At 32.6% G+C, this 22,833-nt stretch overlaps 1 protein-coding gene across 1 annotated transcript in view; it reads right to left on the reverse strand.

Moving 5' to 3' along the window:
- Nucleotides 1-1,243: 1,243 nt before the first annotated feature.
- LOC143074561 (uncharacterized) overlaps nucleotides 1,244-22,833 on the reverse strand; it is a 28,915-nt gene continuing 7,325 nt past the window's right edge. Inside the window, exons 4-5 of the mRNA XM_076249958.1 lie at nucleotides 5,011-5,157; nucleotides 1,244-4,231 (exon numbers count right to left, since the gene is read on the reverse strand). Coding sequence (XP_076106073.1) covers nucleotides 3,876-4,231; nucleotides 5,011-5,157 — 503 coding nt within the window. The 3' untranslated portion in view covers nucleotides 1,244-3,875. The remainder of the gene's footprint in view (nucleotides 4,232-5,010; nucleotides 5,158-22,833) is intronic.

Raw genomic sequence — 22,833 nt, forward strand, 5'->3', positions numbered from 1 at the left:
TTTTATTTGACCTTGACCTCATTTTCACAGGTCATTGCTCAGTATTAAAAGTTTTTGTGTTTTGGTGTGTTCTTAAATTATAAGTAATAGGTCAACTATATTTGTTGTATGGAAGAATTGTTAGCTGTACTTGCCTGTTTGGCAAGGTTCGTCTAACCGTGACTTCATTTTCATTGTCCATTGGTAAATGTTAAGTTTTATTGGTTAATATTAAGTTTGTGTGACAGTTGAAATAAAGTTTTATATTTAGGACTATCAACATAATATCGATGATTAGTATATACGTAAAGAAGACGACATTTCAGCGTGGGCACTCTTGTTTAATATAAATAAGGCCGTTAGTTTTCTCGTTTGAATTTTTTTACATTGTCATTTCGGGGCCTTTTATAGCTGACTATGCGGTATGGGCTTTGCTCATTGTTGAAGGCCGTATAGTTGTTAATTTCTGTGTCATTTTGGTCTCATGTGGAGAGTTGTCTCATTGGCAATCTTACCACATCTTTTTTTTTATATGTATGCAGAATTTCCTAAAACCACGAAATTGAATAATCACGAACAGGCAAGTTTTCCTCAATCAAAATATTAGTACCAACGAAAAAACATGTATTATCCTCAATATATCGACCCAAGCGTCAAGAGGCAAACGGTCGATTAAAACTTATTTCTAGTTGTGCAAGGAAAAAGAAACACGAATTAGTAAAATAGATAAAATGCTAAACAGAGATAGCATCTAAATCCTGGATCATTAATGATTTGCTCATGCACTGATTACGTTTTACATACTCTTGAGAATCTGCTGCATTCTCATGAATTTATACACGAGTAAGAAAGTCGCCTTTAAGATGAGGAAATCATCTCGTTTGTAATAGACTCTGGTATTGAGATGGCCAATGTAGTAAACAAATCGAGGTTGTCTAAAATGATGGATATGAAGCTGTGTATGTGGTGTCTGTCATCTCTAGTGCAATACTATTATATTAATGGGACCAAAGCAGAAAAGCTTGTTTCGTTAATGGAAAGAGGTTGCTGTTTCCTATGTTATTGGTTGTTTGTCTTTTGATCTCCTTTTTTTTGCGCCATGGTTTCGTCAGTTTATTTGCGACTTACAAGTTCCCATGTCCTTTTGGTATCGTTCGCCATTATGTCATAAGTGAGATTATAGATAAATAATAATACTGTGCAATGGGATTATGATCACATAACTTATTTAAACAACATGAAATGAACACAAACAAGTTCCAAATTGTACAGAATGGAAAATATATTTTATTCGAAAAACGTCCTTTCTTATTTTTATAAAAAATAACACAACTTTTTAATGTTCATAAGGCTATGAAAAGTCTACTTAAATCAATTAACTGTATCAAAGAAACATAATGATTAAGGAAAAACAAAACACTTCACATTTGTTCTTCTTAAAAAAAATGTCCAAATAAAAAGATAATAACGCACACTACAACAGATACAGTAATAATCTTTAATTAAACCTATTTTTAAAATATTGACCATTTGTTGCCTTTAATGCAGCATCATGCGACAACATTACAAAAATGAATATGAAATAATTCCGTTTAGATGAATACAAGTTATATTATAAAAGAGGGACGAAAGATACCAAAGGGACAGTCAAACTCATAAATCTAAAACAAACTGACAACGCCATGGCTAAAAATGAAAAAGACAAACAGAAAAACAATAATAAACATGACACAACATAGAAAACTAAAGAATAAACAACACGAACCCCACCAAAAACTAGGGGTGATCTCAGGTGCTCCGGAAGGGTAAGCAGATCCTGCTCCACATGTGGCACCCGTCGTGTTGCTTATGTGATTACAAAATTTTAATCCGGTAAATAACATATTAAATACAATTGAGAATGAAAATTAAATACCCGACCAAAGAACGGACAACAGCAGAAGGTCACCAATGGGTCTTCAATGCAGCGAGAAAATCCCGCATCCGAAGTGGTCATCAGCTGGCCCCTAAATAAATTGTGTACTAATTCAGTGAAAATGGACGTACAATGTAACACTAAACTCCAAAACATATAAATGAACTAAAATTAAAAGATAAACAAGACTAACAAAGACCACAGGTTCCTGACTTGGGACCGGCGCAAAAATACTGCGGAGTTAAACATGTTTTGTGAGATCTCAATCCTCCCCCTTTACCTCTAGCCAATGTAGAATAAACAAAAACATAGCAATGTGTACAGTTAAATCCAGTTTAAAAGAAGTTCGAATCCGATGTCAGAACAAGTAAACAAAATGAAATGATACATAAATCAACAAAGTATAAAAAAGAAGATGTGGTATGATTGCCAATGAGACAACTATCCACAAAAGACCAAAATGACACAGACATTAACAACTATAGGTCACCGTACGGCCTTCAACAATGAGCAAACCCCATACCGCATAGTCAGCTATAAAAATCCCCGATAAGACAATGTAAAACAATTCAAACGAGAAAACTACGGCCTTATTTATGTAAAAAAAAAATGAACGAAAAACAAATATGTAACACATAAACAAACGACAACCACTGAATTACAGGCTCCTGACTTGGGACAGACACATACATAAATAATGTGGCGGGGTTAAACATGTTAGCGGGATCCAAACCCTCCCCTAACCTGGGACAGTGGTATAACAGTACAACATAAGAACGGACTATACAAATCAGTTGAAAAAGGCTGTAGCAGTTACTGACACACCAGCTCCAGAACTCAATTAAATTTGGGTTCTGCTAAATACTTTTGATCCGTTAATGATTTAAAGTCGAATTCATGGTATTAACTTATTTTTCATCTAATATCAATGCTACATGGTTATGACATAACAGCTGCACTGAAATAGTTTTTCGCGCTTTTCACAAAAAATGCAAATTTTGCAGGACTCATTTTTTCCAAAACATTGGTTCTGCAACAAATACAGATTTTTATGCATTGAATTCATTCAGAACTTTTTGAATGTAAGTTAATATCACAAATTCAATTTTAAACCATAAACGGATGAAAACTATTCGGTAATACCCAAATTAGACACATTCTACGATCATGTCTGTTTACACTGTTTTCAATGGAAGTGTTGTAATACTTTTTTCCAGTTAAATATTAAACTACTTCACAAACACGAATTGGACAGTTCAGACAGAGATAGCAGCGTACCGATTACTTATGATTTGCAAGAATTCCTTTTTTTAGATGACAAAGTGATAGTAGTTATCTTGGTGTAATCAGGGATGTAGCGAATTTTAAACCAGTGTTGAAAATTCATACATCCTGAGGTGCAGCCAATTGTAGGGTTTTGATTTTACAATATGGAGAAAAAAACATTACATCTGTTGATTGACTTGGACGGATGTGAAGTTGAGCATGACTGATATGGTTTCTAAGTACTCATCATTAAAAAATGGACAATTTAAAGATAAGTTCAACACCAATTTACTATGATTCAAAAATATATTTGTGGAACTACTAGTATATATATGAGGATACATTGTACATCGACACAACTAAAACAGAATGATTTTTTTTTGTCTTCTTTCCAAATAAACAAAGATAAAAACAACCACGGAAATATAGGTGTAATTTGGGTACCCTCGTGTATTCATTTTTTTTTCTGGACATATGTTTGGGATGCATTATGATAACTATTATGCAATCCATACTTTCACCTTTCCACAAACCCGAATAAAATGTATTTATCTAGTACTGTTTGTCATTAAATATAAATGAATTCGTTTTCTAATGTTACAATATTGTCCACTGGTCAGTAAATGAACTTTAATCTTAAAGAAACAATAATGTGGTGAATAAATTAAAGCATATATACAAGGACAGACTTGCCCAATGGAAAGTGTTATAAAAATTAACTTGTAATGTCAATATGATCAATACCAGTATGTCTAGTATGATTTGGAACGCTAATTACATCGGATACCTCGCAGTATCCATCACCAAGTTCACAAAGAAACTGTTGCGCATGCGCTTCAAAAACATTGGGAACAGCTTCGACAGATTCATTTTGATTATGGTCTTCAGACTTTATCGGAATGATTTTTCGTAGTTTATGTTTCTCGTGGGGACATTTCCTTTTGCCTGACCTAAAAAATCTGTAAACTATCTGCTTTACTCTTACAATAACAGCGACTATACAAACAAGAACCAGTAACGCCGAAGCCATGCCGACATATACTGTAATAAAATGTGATGAATGGTCCTTCTCTGAAATGAAATACATTTATTTTAACAAATTTAATTTTCGAAATAAGCTTTTTAAATTGATTAATTTACGCGTAAATAGGCTCTTGCAAAAATAAAAGATGATTAATGGACAGTACGCATGTCAAGAAAAATACTCAACTACGTGTCGATCATGACTTTGTGATAACTATAGGCACACAAATGAAGGTTAGCTTGAAACAGCCACAGTTTACAATGTATATATGTATATATTACACATGTATTGCGGTTAGCCTTTTATGGCATACTGTATAATATCATTTGAATTCAAGTTTTGAACAAATACAAATTAAATTTTTATTACAAGTTATTCCACGTCAACTGATCGAGCTCTTTATGTCTGTATGTTCTAGCATAAACATTACACCTTCACATTTCTCTAAAAGATAAATGGAAGTTCCAAAGCCAGTATTTTTGCAAGAGTGAGATTTAATTTGTTATCATGTAATACCACTGATCAATTGACTTAGCGCTTTCAGTTCGTTAACTTTTGCCATGATGAAAGCCTTTGCTCTTGTTGAAGGCCGTACGGTGATCTATAGATTTTAATTTCTGTGAGAGTTGTCTCATTGGCGGTCATACCACATCTTCTTTTTAATATTCCAAACATCAACGATATAAACTTATATTTTCCATTAAAAGTATGTCAGCATGCACCAATTGAAGTAATTTGCTAAAATAATACCACATGAAATGTGTTTTTGATAAGTTACAAATCAATAAGATTTTCAGAAATCCAAATTATAAACTAAAATTGCAACCTGATGTGTATTCCTTTGTTGTTAATTTTTCAAGAGGAATCGATTGCTCATCACATAAACAGTTGCCTGTAGCATTATCACACGTACTACATGTTGAACAATTACAGTCGTCATCACAATCCTCACCATACTTTCCATCCGGGCATGCTACAATAGAAGTTATTTCAAATATGTATGATAACAGAAATTACAAATATGGGAAACCAAAAAGAAAAAAAAGCGACCTCGTTTTCATGGTATGAGGAATTGTATTATGATTATAGTCATACCTTGAAGTTAAAATATTGCACTAAAATATAAAAGGTGAATATTGACTATATCATGCTTAGCGTGTCGATATAGTAAAAAATATGGTATCTTTTTTTCACCTAAATATTATCTTATCTTACATTCTTGTAATATTTGCCGCTTGACGTTAAGTACCAATTCATTATCATCACTCGTGAACAACTTGGATTGTACATTCGTTGGCTGTGTCTCTGTCTGTCATAGACACAGCATTATAGAGATAAAGCAATTAAGAGCGGTCAATCAAAAGACAAAAGTTGGTATGGAAGTAGGGTCAAACGATTCCATCGTGAGTTGGCACATTTAAAATCTGACTTACAGTGTCGGTCTGATACAAAGTAATATATATAAAACTTCGTTGTTATATTTTTTGTGTCGCACTTGCTTATTAAATACTACAATCGGATTGTGACAATTGAATATGGAAACGGGAATGTACCAAAGAGAAATAACCTGACCAAAGAGTAGAAAACCGCCCAAGGCAACTAATGGGTTATCAATGCTGCGAGAAAATCCCGTACCTGGATTCGGGCCTCAGCTGTCCCCTAAACAGTTCGGAATACAAGTTCAGCGGAATGGACGCCACACGAAACTCCGAAATGACATCATAGTCAGATGAAAACACTTCTTTAATTCAAATGAAATTAAGATTAATCCATTTATCTCACTAGAGGGAACACGGTAGTATTACATTTTCCCAGCATTAGGTTGGCCTTTTGTTTACCCAAGACAGGTGAAGGAAGTCAACTTAGGAGCGCTGTGATTGGATGTAAGGGTACAATACATTTTTTATTTATCTATGAATAACTGCAGTGTGCAAATTTACAGTATAAATGTTAAAACCTATTGAAATATTTTCTAGAGAATTATTCGAAAATGCTTCCAAAATTTCATAAATTTGGTGCAAAAAAAGCATGGATAACATAAACAAGCTCCGTTGGAAATTGGTCATGATACTATTTGGCTTCATTTTTTAGAATACAGTAATAAAGAACTAACAACCACACATAACTGTTTTATCCAGGTTTTTATTATAAAAACTGGTAAATTTAGAAAATGTTAGTATTGTCGCCTATGGCAGAATAAATAGTACCGTTTTCCCTAGAGAGATACCGCTTCATGATAAACATATCTAGAACTGTTGACGTTCTGTCCAATGGCAAATGACTTCGAATTTTCCGTTATTCGTTAATTTCCTATTTGAAGATTGGGATTATCTGACGGTTAGATTGAGCAAAAATTAACCACAATTCACCATGCACCAGGCCATATTTGATCTGGATTCGAATCTTTAAAATATTCCTTTGGTTATCTCCCATTAACCGATACATATACATGTAAATATATGTATATAATAGGCACACAGATTCGCTTTGTACATTAACATGAAATCAAACAAAATGTCATTGATTACCCTCTGAGAGAGAGAGAGAGAGAGAGAGAGAGAGAGAGAGAGAGAGAGAGAGAGAGAGAGAGAGAGTCTGTAGTGCAGTGTTTGTTGTAAGTTCATGTCTGTCAATTTTTTTTTGTTGACTGTTTTATTATAAATAAGGCCGTAAATTTTCTCCATGGATTTGTTTCTTTTTTTTTTTTTTATGTCGGGGCCTTTTAAAGTCGACAACACAGTATGTATTTTTCTCATTGACAAAGGCCATACGGTTGCCGATAATTTCTTGTACTTTAATTGAACTTTTATGGAACGCCGGAACTGTCTTATAGTGTAAATATTTAATGTGTTTTGTCGCTTTGCCTTTACGTCCTGTCATTTCTTCTTTATGTTATGTGCAGGTGCCTTTATTTCCTGACACTACATCTCTGTGTTATGTCAAATTAATAATTTATGTGATTAAACAATTGTATGATATATTTGTCATTGCTAAACTTTGGTGTGTGCCATAGGCATTACATTATGCTGTAACTTCTATATATTTTGTGAATACTTTCAAACTTTATGATCAACCACCTTTACATTCTTTCATATTTTCTCAATGTTGTGTCTATTCTTCATTTTACGTAAGTCAGTTAATAATTGCGTCCTGTCTCAAACTTTTTATTTTGATGCATCTTTGTTCTATAAAAACCTCATGCTATTATAGTCTAACGGCTTTATTTTGTGTTTATACATATGTATCTCCAGTGAAAAAACATAATACATCATGGTATAGGTCATATACGTTTTGCCGAAGAATTGATACTGTCTGTTAGCATTCATGTCTTCATGTGGGCACATGCCTTTTACATTGGGCCATTCCAGTTAATATCTGCTAAAGGGGGTTGGATGGTCCTTTCTGAGGGGTGTAAAATTTATACATCTTAGGGGTGAAGTTTTTTTTTTTCATCTAACAGGTACACTTATACGCAAAAACTTCTGAGGGTCTTGGCAGCAGTAAATAATTAAAAATGATTACATCTTAAGGGTAACAAAAATACCTATGTTAGATCTGATGGGTGCTTGGAAATGTAGACAGTTTCGTATCATGCATTATCTGGTATTGCTTTTAAAATTCTGATGGGTACAATCCTTGCAGTAAAAAATTCTGATAGGTCATTTTTTTCCATGAAAGCCCATCCATCCAACATGAACAGGAACTCTTCATCTGATAGGTCTTAACTTTTGATATCTGATAGGTAGTTTTTTATGATGTTTTTTTCTGATACGTATAAAACAAAATCTCCCCATCCATCCCCACCTGTCAGAAATTAACTGGAATGGCCCATTATGTTCAAACACCTAATACATTATGTGCAATCACTTTTAACGTTATGTCCAAACAGTTTATACGTTTTGTGCAAACATTGTTTACGTTATGTGCAAACACCTATTACGTCATGTGCAAATACCTATTACATTTTGTGCAAACACCAAATGAAGTTAAGTGCAAACACCTACAACGTTATGTGTAACACCTATTTCTTTATGTGCAAACACATATAACGTTATGTGCAAATACCTGCAAACACCTATTACGTTATGTGCAAATGCCTATTACATTATGTCCAAACATCTATTATGTTATGGGCCAACACTTATTACGTTATGTGCAAACACCTATAACGTTCTGGTAAACGCCTTTTTGGCACAGATCAAATGTAAAACACATCAATGATATACATTTTGGAAAAAAAAAGAAAATTACAAGTTTGAGCTTTCTAAAAAGCTGTTGACTGCTTCGCTATAAATATGTGTGCATCGGGTTGTTGATTTAGTATTTGAAATTTGGTAATTTTATATATTGATTGATATAAATTGCTTAATAAATATGTTGTTCTACTTTAAGAGTGTGCGTTATACACCCATGCAATGTTGTTCACTTCTCTTGTTGAAAATTATAACATTTACTAATATAGAGGCATGGCTCTAGTTCCCAAGAAATGCAACCGAAAGGAACAAAACAATATAAAAAAGAAGATGTGGTATGAATGCCAATGTGACAACTCTTCACATGAGACCACATAACGCAGAAATCAAAAACGATAGGTCACCGTACGGTCTTCGCCAATGAGCAAAGCCCGTACCGCACAGTTATCTACCAATAGACCCCGAAATGACAAATGTAAAACAATTTAATTTAAACCAAAAAACTAGCGGCCTAATTTATGTACCAAACTATGAACTTAATACAAATAAGTAACACAACAACAAACGACAACCACTGAGTTATGGGGTCCAGACAGATACATACAGTATGTGGCGGGGTTAAATATTTTAATGGGAGCCGAACACTTCCCTGAACATGGGACAGTACACCATAAGAACAAACTATGAAAACTAGACGAAAAAGGCTTACCTCATGAGTGGGATACACATAGAAAAACATCTAACAAAAACATAGAGTTGAAGTGGCCCAGTACTTGTACGTCTCTACGAAAAGAACATACTAAGTACTGATCTGAGAGTCTTCTCAGTTATTAATACCCATTCTCTGTAACCACTTAAACTTTTTTGGCACGCATAGTCACCGATCTTCCTGAAAATTGACTGAGATGAAGGCCCTAATAGTCTAGTCAGAAAAATGATACCAACCGATATATATATTGGTTGGTTACCATGGAAACAGGAGAGAAAGTTGTTATTTTTGAAAAAAATACAATATTTGATGTTGTTTGGTGAATTTATGCGGCTACATCTATTAAAAAGAAACACTAAAACAATTAATTTCAGTCTTGTTTTTACTAATGATAAAAAAAAGTTATGGGTATTCTATCTAGAAATGTGTGAAATTAATTTCTTAAAATTATGCCTGTACATTTTTTCCCTAAATGAGTTATCTCCCTTTACCATATCTAGAACTCTTCAGAACAGAGATAAAAAAGTTTTCAGTAAAATATGGCAGAAAGCTGTCTGCTGCCAAAATACTTTCCTGAATTTCATTTAAAATCTCCTTGCAGCTTTAAATTTGTAAGTCTTAAAGACATTCCTAGAATGAAATTGACACTGCTATTCTCAGATTTGGGTTGTTTGCTGAGCGAATCTAAATCCTCTCATTGTATTACTATTAATAACATTGTAATTTGTGAAAACCATTTTCTTGAACTTAAAAGTCGTGATTATAATAGACAGCGGTCAGTAAAGTGTATGCTTCCGTCCTGCTTAGCAGTGCACAGTGATTTAAGGAAACAAGAACGCCGTTTGACCGAGCAAAACGTCCAACAGATTTTTCTAATACAGACATTGTACTTCCTATTGGCACAGGTTAGTATAGGCTATAGCTATTATAGCTTACAAGTTACATTCATCTTTTGTACATCTTTTCTTTTTACCCTTCAAAAATAAGGATAATATCAAAAGTTAATTTGTATTCAGTGGCGGATCCAGAACTTTTCCTAAGGGGGCCCTCTGACTGACCTGAAGGGGGGGGGGGGGGGGTGGGCTCCAGTCATGCTTCAGTGATGATTCCCTATATAATCAACCAAATTTTTCTCACGAAAGGGGGACCTCCTCCCCCCCTTGGACCCGCCTATGTCATTTCCTTGATTTGATTGTCAAGATATTGTAATACATAATTATGTGAAATTGTGGAACATGTGGAAAGGGGAAACAGCCATTGGTTCAAAGTTGCCATGGTTTTTCTTGACTGCAACCTCGAACTAGAAATATAATCAGGATGATTTGCTATTACCCTTCCAGTAGGCTATTCTAGTGAGACACGTGTACCAGCTTAAAGCTACCAATGCAATGACGTCACCCACAATTTATGTAGCAGCTTAGGATTCCAGCATTTTTTCCAGATTTTAGTGTCGTTCAAATTTGTGTATAACGCTCACTCTTAAAGTAGAACAACATTATAAGTTATATGGTTCGCTACTGCCCCAATACAGGAGCCACAGAGGGTTAGTACAATACATAGGGGGTGAGGCAGTAGGGGGTCAATAATTTACCGTATAACGAATTTATCGCACGCTTGACCTTTTCTGCTGCGTTTTGTTGAAAAATAAACAATGAAACTCAACAACATTGATAGATGACGTCACCATTAACGCGTCATGAACTCCTTATGAAATTTACTTACTCCCTTCGATCTCATAGATGGTCACCACGTGACGGCGTTAAACAAATCACAACGTGATAATTTACCCGCGGTACGATCATTATATAATAGTACTTGAAATACTGGTCATTATCGTGATATATGGACTGCCCACAGGACAGTTTTTTTACTAAGATAGTCATAATGACTGAGTCGAAGGCGAGGTCATTATCGCTGTCGCAGTCAATACCACTGCCCTACAGGCAGTCCATGTATCACTATAATGCCCAGTTTTTCAAGAACTATTATGTGTATTTCATTGAGAAACCATGTTTTGGAAAATCCTCATAAATTCAAAATGCCTACAGCGAACTCGAGTAGTTGTACGATTTCTATGGAGTGAAGACCAGTCGTAGTAATACTGCTAGTGCAAATTTTCACTATATAAATACTTATTAATCAAGTTATCTTTAATTTTATAATTAACGAAAACATACAATAAACAATTCAACAACTTAAATATAATCATATATTAAAAACAGGAACATGTTTAATAAAAGGTATACATCTCTCTAAGAAGAGAAACCACACCCCACAGGTCATTAACAGAGAAAAGACGCCCCAACGGCCATTATCAGACGGAAACCACTCCCCAAAGGTCATTATCAGACGGAAACCACGCCCCACCGGTCATTATCATGTAAAAGTTCGTTAACGACCGGTTTTCTGGTCCGTTTTTTCTGTTAATGACCGATGGAATTTATTACTGAAGAATAATGAATGTCATATGACCCCTTTTAATCCAATAAGACAATCTTATTCTCAACCGATATGAAATAAATTTATATAGCACTTTTATATCAATCAATTATATCTTAAAATATCACATTTCCAATACTAAATCAACAATCTGATGCACACATATTTATAGCGAAGCAGTCAACAGCTTTTTATATAGCTCAAACTTGTAGTTTTCTTTATTTTCAAAGTGTATATATATATCAATGGTGCGTTTGGTTTTGATCTGTGTCAAAAAGGCGTTCACCAGAACGTAATAGGTGTTCGCACATAACGGAATAGATGTTGCCACATAACGTAATAGATGTTTGGACATAATGTAATAGACATTTTCACATAACGTAATAGGTGTTTGCACGTAATGCAATATGTACTATTTGCACATAACGTGATAGGTGTTTGCACATGATGAAATACAGTCCGTGTAACGTAAAAGTTAACAATACGAACGATGCCCGAACCATGTACGGACGATGCCCGAACGATGTACGTACGCTTCCCGAACGATGTACGAATGCAAACGAAACGCTGACCGAACGTTGTACGGACGCTGAACGAATGGTGTACAAACGAAACCATGTACCATAAACCATACCATAAACGATAACATAAGCGCCCTTCTATCGTACATCGTATGATTTTGCGTACATCGTTTCATTTAGCGTATACCGTATCGTTTAGCGTACATCGTTTCGTTTAGCGTATATCTGACTCGATCTTGATCCAACATTAATTACATAAAAAGTTTGAAAAATAAACACTGAAATAAATTTAAACAAATTAAAAGATACAATTATGATTTGTTTTAGCCGTAGAAATACGCACTTGATGAATGTGCGAGTAAACTACAGTCTGCAGAGAATTCAGTCATTTTTTTTTAAATAGCATAAGGAATCATCATTTTTTTTCGTTTAAAAGAACAATGTATTCTAGATGGAATTCGGAATTAATCTAATGTTCTTACAAAAGTATATTCGGGGTCTTAAGGTTGACTTTTTGTTTTTTGTTAAGTATTTTTAAGTATTCTCTTTTATAGCATGTATCTTAAAATCGACTGAATAGCAGTTTTATCTATATGTCGTAATTAAACCATATGTTTTTAGATTAAAGATATTTTTTATTCATTTTAAAATCAGACGCGAAAAAAAACAATTATTCGAAAAATTTCAAATAAAAAAAAATTCTCATATGTGCCTCATCAACTCTAAACATAAATCCCTACCAATGTACAAACGATTGTGTATTATTTATCCTATAAATGCACTTGACTTTAAATAATCATCAACATTTGTCCGGCAAAAAACTAGACCACTCCCTCTATTCTTTAATTTTCTTATACCATTTTCCTCTGACCTTTATTTTGCCCGTTATACACTATTCTAAATTTTTTTTTTTTTTATTTTCCTGTATCTATATCTCCTTTATTCGGAGCAACCCACCCTAAATATACATATGATATACACGGTATATAGGTGATCTCTTGTGCAGTGATACACATGTTTGCTTAACACAGGATGTCCTTGTTTATATTTATTTGTTGAATGCTTCTCTTTGTAACTTCATTTGGGTGTAAAAGCGTTGACCAAAGTACATTTTGTATTGCGGACGGTCAACGCTTTTACAACCCTATAAAGTTACAAAAAGAAGCATTCAATACTTATAAATACATTGTTTAGCTAGGATCATGAAAACACGATTTCTACCAAGTTTTTATTTACCTCTGCACTATTTTGTGGGACCTCGTGTCATTATGAATGGTAGATTTTATTGTGTAATGAAATTGATTAAGGAATAAGGCAATATTGCAGTGTAGCCAATCAGAATAACGTATTATAACTATAAATTAATCCGTTATATTCTTAGTTTTGTTATAATGTGAAAATTAAACAACATGATGATACAATAATTATTGCAGATTTTTACTAGGGAAATAATGGGAAATAATTGTAAACAAAACCACTCAGTCACATTCCTACGGCAAAAATTAAAATCTAGCCTTTTCACATTAAAATACGTTATTTCCATCTATTCTAAATAATTTTAAACAATTTTAAATCAAACGGTCATTTTTCTTATTTGACATAAAAAAAAAAACAATTATTTTCATTTCTTATTTTAAACAGATCGATTGTTTTTCAATGGTCGGTGCCTGTCAGCATTTATAAAACCGTGTTTGCCAGACAGAAAGCTACATAGTAGGTACCAGGATTATAATTTAGTACGCCAGACGCGCGTTTCGTCTACATAAGGCTCATCAGTGACGCTCACATCGAAATATTTATAAAGCCAACAGGAACATAACAACAATATCTGAGAAATACTTCGAGGCTCTACATGTATTTTCTAATTTCTGTTGTAATGTGGTGTAATGAAAAGTGGTAATTCCTGAATACTGATTTGAACCCATCAAGCATCTGGGGTTAATAACAAATCTATGGTAGTGTCTTTTTCTTTACTCGCAAAGTATTCACCTCAATCATGTTTTATTTATGAAAATTGCTCATTGCTGGCGAATGTTAAACATTGATATCTAGGTTTTCAATTGTTTAGTTGTTAGGTTACTGTCTGATCTCGCAAACCTGACATTTTATGGTCATTATTGTTTGCATCTAATTGCACCAATGCATTAAAAAGATATAAACGCGACACCGTACGAGAGTCGTTATTTTACATAAACTATTAGTATTTTTTTTTCTTTAACCAAAACGAAATACGAAACCACTTCTCGCAATTCGCTTTGGAGTTATTGTGCTTGTCTTTGTACAAAATATAGCCTTGTTTCAAAAACAAAACGTATATTAAGAGTAATATATAAAACTGAACTAGAGTGAAGAGTTGAGAAGTAGGAATTCCGAATTTTAATTGAATGTTCTAAATCTTAGTGTATTTCTGATATTATACAAATATAGCCTTTGTTTGAGGTCGATACAAGGATATATTGACCTGAAAGAAGTATACTGACTGAGGACGAAGTCAAAGGTCGATATACTTCTTTGGGTCGATATATCCTGTATTGACCTCATACAAAGGCTATATTTGTTATATTATTAATTTCAGACCATTATGTATATTTGTATCAAAATCGTCATTTGATTTTGTTTGAATTTTATACATCATATTGTCTCCTTGACAATAACAACATATTAGTTGTTATTTAATTATTTTGTTTGTTTGTTTGACATCTTAGGTATTTGAAGACTTTTTTCGTCAAATAATCGATCACAGATATCATTTGTTTCAAAACGTTTAACGATATCATGAAATTCATTACATGACGTCACAAAGTAAATCGGTTTTTAGATATTATAAAAATAACCGTGCAATATGCTCTGTGCAATATGCTTTTTGCTATCCGCCGTTTTCTCTTTACCTTCGAAAATATAGTTTAACATGTGACTATCCCTAAGCGAATCAAATTTGTTAAAATATAAGAATTAATAATATATGATTGTACAGACTCAAAAATGTCTTTGTTTTGCTGAAATGAAAGGTCACCGTCACCAGCCAATAAAAGCAAAATGGATATAGTAGATCTTTCTAATTTTGAAAACAACATTTATCTTGCTTCGTTGATAAAAGGGCTCAACAGAATGACCACAGCTGCTTGCGGGATTGGGTTTAATATTGATAAGGTTTACATCTGAATTTGAATAACTGCCCCATATTTCTCAACTGCACTCAGACTGGTATTAAACTGATAACCGTAACTGGAATTACGACTATCCCAATATGGCGACGGCAGATATAGGTAAAATCTTAACAGCCATTTTTCTAAAATGTAGCATGTTTTTGTCAACAGTTACAAAACTGCAAGGTTTTTCTATACCATTACATCATATTTGAATCGTAACGGTGCACTGGAATTGTCTAAGCACTTTGAAAATTGCCGTTGGAAAATACAGCCAAGATCTGTTACAGAATAAGGTTGTAAAGTTGAGAAAAACGCTTGGTACTTTTATATACTTTGTGGAAAGATAGAAAAACACTATAATTTTCGTCAAAACTCAAAGATTCTTCGATATGTCCCCTTGTCCTCTGAATATTTTTAAAGATGAATAATTAAAAATGTGTATACCAAACATTTAAAATTTTACTCGGCGTTTATAATTAGCATTGAAAGTACAACAGCTCAAAAACGATAATCATTGATAAAATTAATGTAAATGAGCCACTCTTTCTCAGGTTGAAATGGAATATGTTCGTTATCTGATTTAACGAGTTTAACAATCGAAACCCCGGAAATTTCGTCTTATGAAAAGCACGAAAAATGGCGAAACTGAACTTCCAACAGCGGACAATGATTTCTAATTATACAATGTTCTTTCAATGGATGTTTTAAATGCAATGTAGAACTTATCAATTAAGACATTTCTTATCCCTTTTGAAATATATATATATGAAGTCACATGCACGAAGAAGTTTGTCTGACGTATGAAAATTGGAAAATTGAAAAGAAAAAAAGGCATGACAGGAGTTAAGAGAAAAAAGGCAGTATGGCCATCTTGCCAAAAAGAAAAGTCATGATGAACTTATGACAAACAAGTCAGGATACATTAATAACTAAGAAAGGCAGGACAGAATAGAGTGTAAAATAAAAAAAAGCAGCACTACATTTACATTGAGATTACATTGAAAGAAAAATGCAGGACAACATTTTCATCCTGGCCACAACTCCCCCACCCCTACCCTGTAAAAATTTAATGGTATCTCCCTAGTATTGATTTCGACAACGATCTTTAATTGTAACCGCAGAGAAATAGTCAATTGTAAGTCGGTGTGACCCTGTCCACCACCAACACATAACCACAAGCTGAGTGAGGAGACTTTCTTGCTATTATACCTCTATAACTATTTCCAACCTTGTCGTCTTATTTTTTAAATTACGTCATTGATGATCTGATCACTACAACGTTTTAACAAAATATTCGTTCCCGTTAAAACTAAGATTTGTTTAACTTTTAAATTTCATCGTGTTCTCTTCTCAGGATATAGCGGCTATCTTTATGTTGGTTTTACAGCTAATTTCCTAATGCATGTAAAGCGAGACTTTGGTTAGCTTGATTGCTTAGTTTGTATCATTTACAATTGTAATTTGGATAATTTCCAATCAAATTTAAATATAATATATACAGATTAAAATATGCCTCTATATTGTTTGAAGATGTCAATGTTATTTACAAAGCTTGAATTCATGTTTATACAAATAGAGCAAGCAAGCCTACCAAAGTTTTACTTTACAAGCATTAGGAAATTAGCTGTAAAGTCGACAAGATAACAGGTTAATGTATTCAAGTGAATTTAAGATTTGTTGCAATTCTAAAGTACAATGGTTAAATCAATCTTAACTTTGATGTGCCACATTGGCATCCCTATAAAATAAGACAGTCCATGCGTGACCCATGACATTAGATATTATGCATGCAAGTGGATATTTTCTTTGTAAAGCTAGCACTAATAACCTATATTATTTACGTGTCTGAAATATTTTGAAAAGTGAAACTAAACTCTTGAACAGACCATTCATGACCGTCGTTTGTGTGAATTCTGGATTTACACGTATGAAAAACTCACTTTTCGGGATTCGAGGAAACCAAATTTAGCAAACACTGTTGAGGAACACAAATAAAAAAATAATTCTGTATCATAAATTTAATTTGTTAATATTTGCAACTCTTAAAACCAGCTGATATTTTTTTATTCATCATGTTGAATAACCTAACAAATGGGTATGCATGTAAACACGACTTCCCAAATTTAATCTAAAATTCAACTACGTTACCCAACACTTTTAATATTGAAACAATATACAGTTACTGCCTTTTGATGAGGTAAATGTGTAGTTTTATTGACTTTTGAAAAAACTGATATTCACTGAGGCCAACGAGAGAAATGTATGTAATGGCAGTTATTAACCAAAACCAATTGTACATCAATCGTTTTTTTTTACCAAAATAGTGCAGGTAAAAGCACGCGACGTTATGCGCGGTGAATATCCTTTTCCGCAGGTGAATATGCTTATTTATTCAAAATCCCATTCATATAGAAAAACCTACTAAAGTTTTATCAATATGGAATAATACAAGATATACATATTTTTTTTAATCAAATTCGAATACTGATGGCTCTCTGAAGTCTGTTCATAGGATCTCATTTTTAATATAGACATGGCAATCCATCACTCTAATCCAATCAACTGTCCTTAATAATAAAGATTGACGTGCAATTGTGACTGTGTCAAGTTAGATAAATATATTCATATTTCTGGACGTACATATGTCAGGGTTTAGGCTATTTCATTCGATAGTAGTATATGAACAAAAAGGATTTTCTGATATTCTTTCTTTAACTCAAAAAAATGGCATTAAATCGTAGAGGCAGTCCCACTTTATGTGAAGAATAGAACATAGTATTGAGCTTTTTTTTTATTTTCTTTGTCCACTAGCAAATGTCTGCCTGTACCACTGATTATATATATAACTTCCGGACTAGCAAACACAGGCAACCCAGTTACTATTTTTCCTGCTTCCAACTGAACGACATGTTCCAGATTGTTGGAATCTTGTTTAGTACAGTCATTCCATAACTCACGTGCATATTACATAATTGATCTTATAAGTGTATGCGAATAAGATAATTCCTAGTCAATACATATTTCATTTTTTTTAGAAATTTAATATTGTGCTTGCACACTTTAAAACGTTTTCTATATTGTATAGAATTTACCATTGGAATCAAAAGTAATACTTAAAAGTTTATGACAGGAGACAATTCCACCGGTGTGTAGAAATACCGCAAAGGACTTCTTAGTGCACTAAGAAGAAAGCTTTTGCACTAAGGACATTAAAACGATGTTTTGAGACCCCAAATAACATGGATATAAGAGGATATGAGTATACAACTCATATTTATAAAGTTTTGTATCAAAAGATATTGTAATTTTGAAGTAAAATGCTTTTTAATCGGCGCGTGCCAGTCGGCAATCATCATGTTCAATCAACCTTATCCAATAAAAAATTGTCTTTTGATAGTTACTAATTGATTAATTAATGGTTGTTGTTGAATGCACCTAACGGTTTAGCATGGTATAATTTCAAGTTGATGAAAGAAAAATTAAAAATTGAATTTTGTGTTTACTTTGCCTTCGTTAAAATTTGTTTTTAAGGAAACTGAATATGTAAGCTTCTTTTTTTTTTAAAGAGGCCAATTTTGAGATACAAATTGAGAAAAAAAATGCTTCTGAGCTTTCATTTCCTATACATACTTTCATTATACCTTGAAAGACATATGAAAGTATGTGGCGTCCGTAGGGTTCTTCAAAACCCGATTACAAAAGTATTATAGAAATTTTAAAACTTCAAGCGGTATTAATACTATTTTATGTTTTAAAAAGAGAATATAAATCATAAGTGTCTTCTATGAACGATAAATGTATTACTGAATAAAAAAACATTCATCTTTATTTTAACAATTGAAGATGAATACCATTCTACTACTTGATTTTGAAGTTCTTATTTTAATATCATCTAGAGAAGAATTACAGGAGAATAGCATAGTAATTGTCTTGTTCCGATTAAAATCAATAAACCAATCCTTAGACAATACTAAAATTTGTTCTAAATCGCTATTTAAGACATTCGCTATTGTGTTAGGATTAGTTCTTGAATAAGAAAGGGGTGTTTCATCAGCACACAATCCCAGCTATGTCATATACATGAATAAGGAATAGTAGGGAACCTAATACAGAGCCTTGTTGAACTCCTGCATTAGTATTCTCAAAAGGCAAATATGAAACAGAAACGCATTTTGTATATTTGAAATATAACTAATTAAGTGATTAAATACATTTTTAAATACAATTCTTTTCAAATACTTTGCCCACTGCTGAAAATAATGAGATTGGTCTAAAATTGAGAAATCAGTGATTTGTCCCTGGTTTTGAAAATAAACATAAAAAATTATGCTCAAAGTCAACTCATTTTAAAGAAGTTTTGAAAATAAAATGGCTAAATGCATTTTTTTTTTTTACATAAAGCACAAATAAATTTACATGTTACATTATGAGATCAAAATATCTTAAATTCCCCAGTCCAGAGATACCATGTATATTCGCCTGAATATACCATATCGAGAATTTTACATTCATACTTGTTACGTAATAAGATATTTGCCCAGGTAAAAAGATCCAGCAGGTGGTATATATTCTAAAGTGTTTATCGCCTTCGGAAGTCCATTATACATGCTAAAGATGACATTTAGCTTTAGGGCCATTTTGTTTTCGGAAAGAAAAACAAAAATTAAACAGTTTTATATATATAATATTCTGTTGAAAAATCATTTTTTTAAATTAAAGGTAAACAGATAAGCATAACGTCTTCGTAATTTCTTGTTCAGATCCATGGACACAGATGTCAGAATGAATAAGAAAACACTAAACTCTTAAACAATATATTGTTAAATGGACACCAAACACATTTTGATAGAATAGTGTACTGATAGATTTTCTTGTGTATTTTCTATGTTCTGAAAACTTCAACATCCCATCAACAATACTTAGATTAAAGTCCTAAGTTTTATAAAGTAAATATATTTTTTTTTAAATATCATTTGCAAGTCTGCATGTACATTGAACTATAGTTTTCATATATTTCTTTTCCGCCATGCATAAGTTTAATCTTTACTTTGACTTAATTCTCATGACATAATTTTTTATGTATAATTTGTTTCAGAGATCGATTTATAAACGTTAATATGCTTAAAATAATTAACCCACACATAATTAATAGCACAGACAGATGTAGTAGTCTCAGCCGAAAACAATACGTAATATTGATAATATAAGCAAGTGTGACAAACCAATCACAAATTTGTTGTTTTGGATTATTCATGGTTGACTAGTTCTATATTAACCAGTGACACATGTCCTAATTTTTAAGAAAAGGGACAGAAAAAGTATTTAACAAAAATAACAGGTTTTTCAAAACTATATTTTCAAAATGCACTGCATATTTTAAACAGCTTTAAAGTGTTTCATTTTATTTTATGTTTGTGTCAATGTTCATGACTTACGAGTATTATATTTCTTGTGAAATTGATAGATGAGCGCTTTTTTACAACTACCGAACAAAAGAATATAGCGTAAACGTCAATTAATGGGCAAGCAACCCAACGAGAAAAATAAAATTTAAGAGGCATCTACATGTACATGTATAACTAGTTTGGAGTTAGAGAAATCATTCAATGCCATATGATTCTATTCAGATTTGTGCGTTTTTCGATTTACGAATAAGTCAATAAGATAAAAAAGTAATTGAAGCAAAAAAAAAAAAGGTACATGAAATAACGTAATAACATAAGTTTACATTATACATATGTACCTAGTAGCATTTAATAAAACAACATTTGAACTTATTATTCCCATTTTTTTTCAATTGTAATTTTATGTTTATGTATATTTAATGTTACCCGATATGGAGTTCTTCTAAAAATAAAAATCATTTGAATGGGTATTTCTTGTGTATATACATGTATAATTACGCGTGCTATATACATGTACAATATACGGAAATGACACGGCTGGGTATTGTATATTACTGAAGGAAGATTAATGTCAGGTGTATATCCCCGGACGAAGAATTTACTGGTGTGTCAAAACGTTTAAGTGTAATTTGTCATATTGTAAAGGTTTGAATCGCGCTCGTCTCTTCCTTTTTTATAATATGAATTGCGTCAATAAATGGAATTTGACACATTCCCCATTTCCATTCTCTATTTTATTAATTGTGTTATAATAACCTCGAAACGATTAACCTATTTACACCTTCATGTAACATTAGAATACTGACTTCAACTGTTAAAAGACTTTATAATTACTAAAATTACTAAAATTTGAAATTATGTACCCTAAGAAAGTCTCCTTCTGTATGCCATGTTTTTTGTGTCAATTCTATCATTCCATTAGGTCCTTAATGCACTATTTTGTTTTAAGTGCATGCACTAAGGAGGCGCTTTGCGGTATTTCTTCTTGTACCTTTAAATACCGGAAAGGACCTCCTCGGTGCACTAAGAACAAACATTTGAAAACAAGTCCATAATATTTGCACAATTAAATGATTGTTTTATTGGCGCAAATGAATGCTGCAGTTTTTACAATAAAGTGATGCAAAAAAAGAATTGGCGTAATTAAGTTATGGCGCAAATTAATTCTTTTTTAGCGAAACTGGATATCGACCTTCAAAACATTGTGTGTACACAAACGAAACAGTATTCATCTTTTACGCAATCTAGCCGGAGAATAAAAGTTTTTGCAATTTGTGTAGGATTTCAATTTTAGAATGTAATAAACAAGTAAGAAGATCGTTAGAAACCTTAAGCGAATCGGAAAATGAGCTATGCACGATGAAAGGGAAAAGTTTGGTGCGTCGATAAAACATTTCATAGATGCATGTGATAATTATAAAATTTCAAGTCTTTAAATACTATGATGTAAATACTGTAGATTTGTATTTGATCATCGATTGCAAACATAACGACCAGTGACAAATATTTCATGTATTCGTACAAAGAACAAATCAACTTCTTTTAGAATACAATTGATTGGTTATTTAAGGTAAATGATTTGCGACAGAATAAGTGAAACTTAGCCAGAAGCTTACCTCTATGATAAAGAAATATAAAAAAAGTAGAGTTATTTTTTAATTCTGTATTTTACTCATACATGGACTTAAGCACTTTTAACAGTAAAAAAACCCCAGTTTTAACACCGACAGCAGGAATCACAAGCGACACGGGTTCCATAGATATCTTCAACGAATTTTTATATATCCCTGGCAGTTTTCGGTATATATCAGACTCTAACATTGAGGAGAACAAATACCATGGATGTGTTGTCTTTTTTTCTAATACATTTAGATATAAAACGTTTACTTCATATAAAGCCTCATTTATATAACATTATATATAATTCATTGTGTCAAGGAAATATTTGGAACAGAGATATATTTGGCGGAGGAGAGAGAGAGACATATAGACTTATATCGCGGTATTTGGTCTCTTGTTGTTCATGTCAAAATGTGATGGGAGGAAACGTTTCTCCTTCGTTTTATATATATTCCATAATGATATTAGTTAGAGATTTAATCCAATCCAAACTAATAATTATTTTTTTTTTATCTCGCATCTTTTTATATTAAATTATTTTAACTCAAAACTATAATTGAAATAACTTTCTGAAATAAAACCCTAACATACTTGTATATCAGACGCTTAACAA

Source organism: Mytilus galloprovincialis, chromosome 5, assembly GCF_965363235.1.
Source record: "Mytilus galloprovincialis chromosome 5, xbMytGall1.hap1.1, whole genome shotgun sequence".
Taxonomy (NCBI): Eukaryota; Metazoa; Mollusca; class Bivalvia; order Mytilida; family Mytilidae; genus Mytilus; species Mytilus galloprovincialis.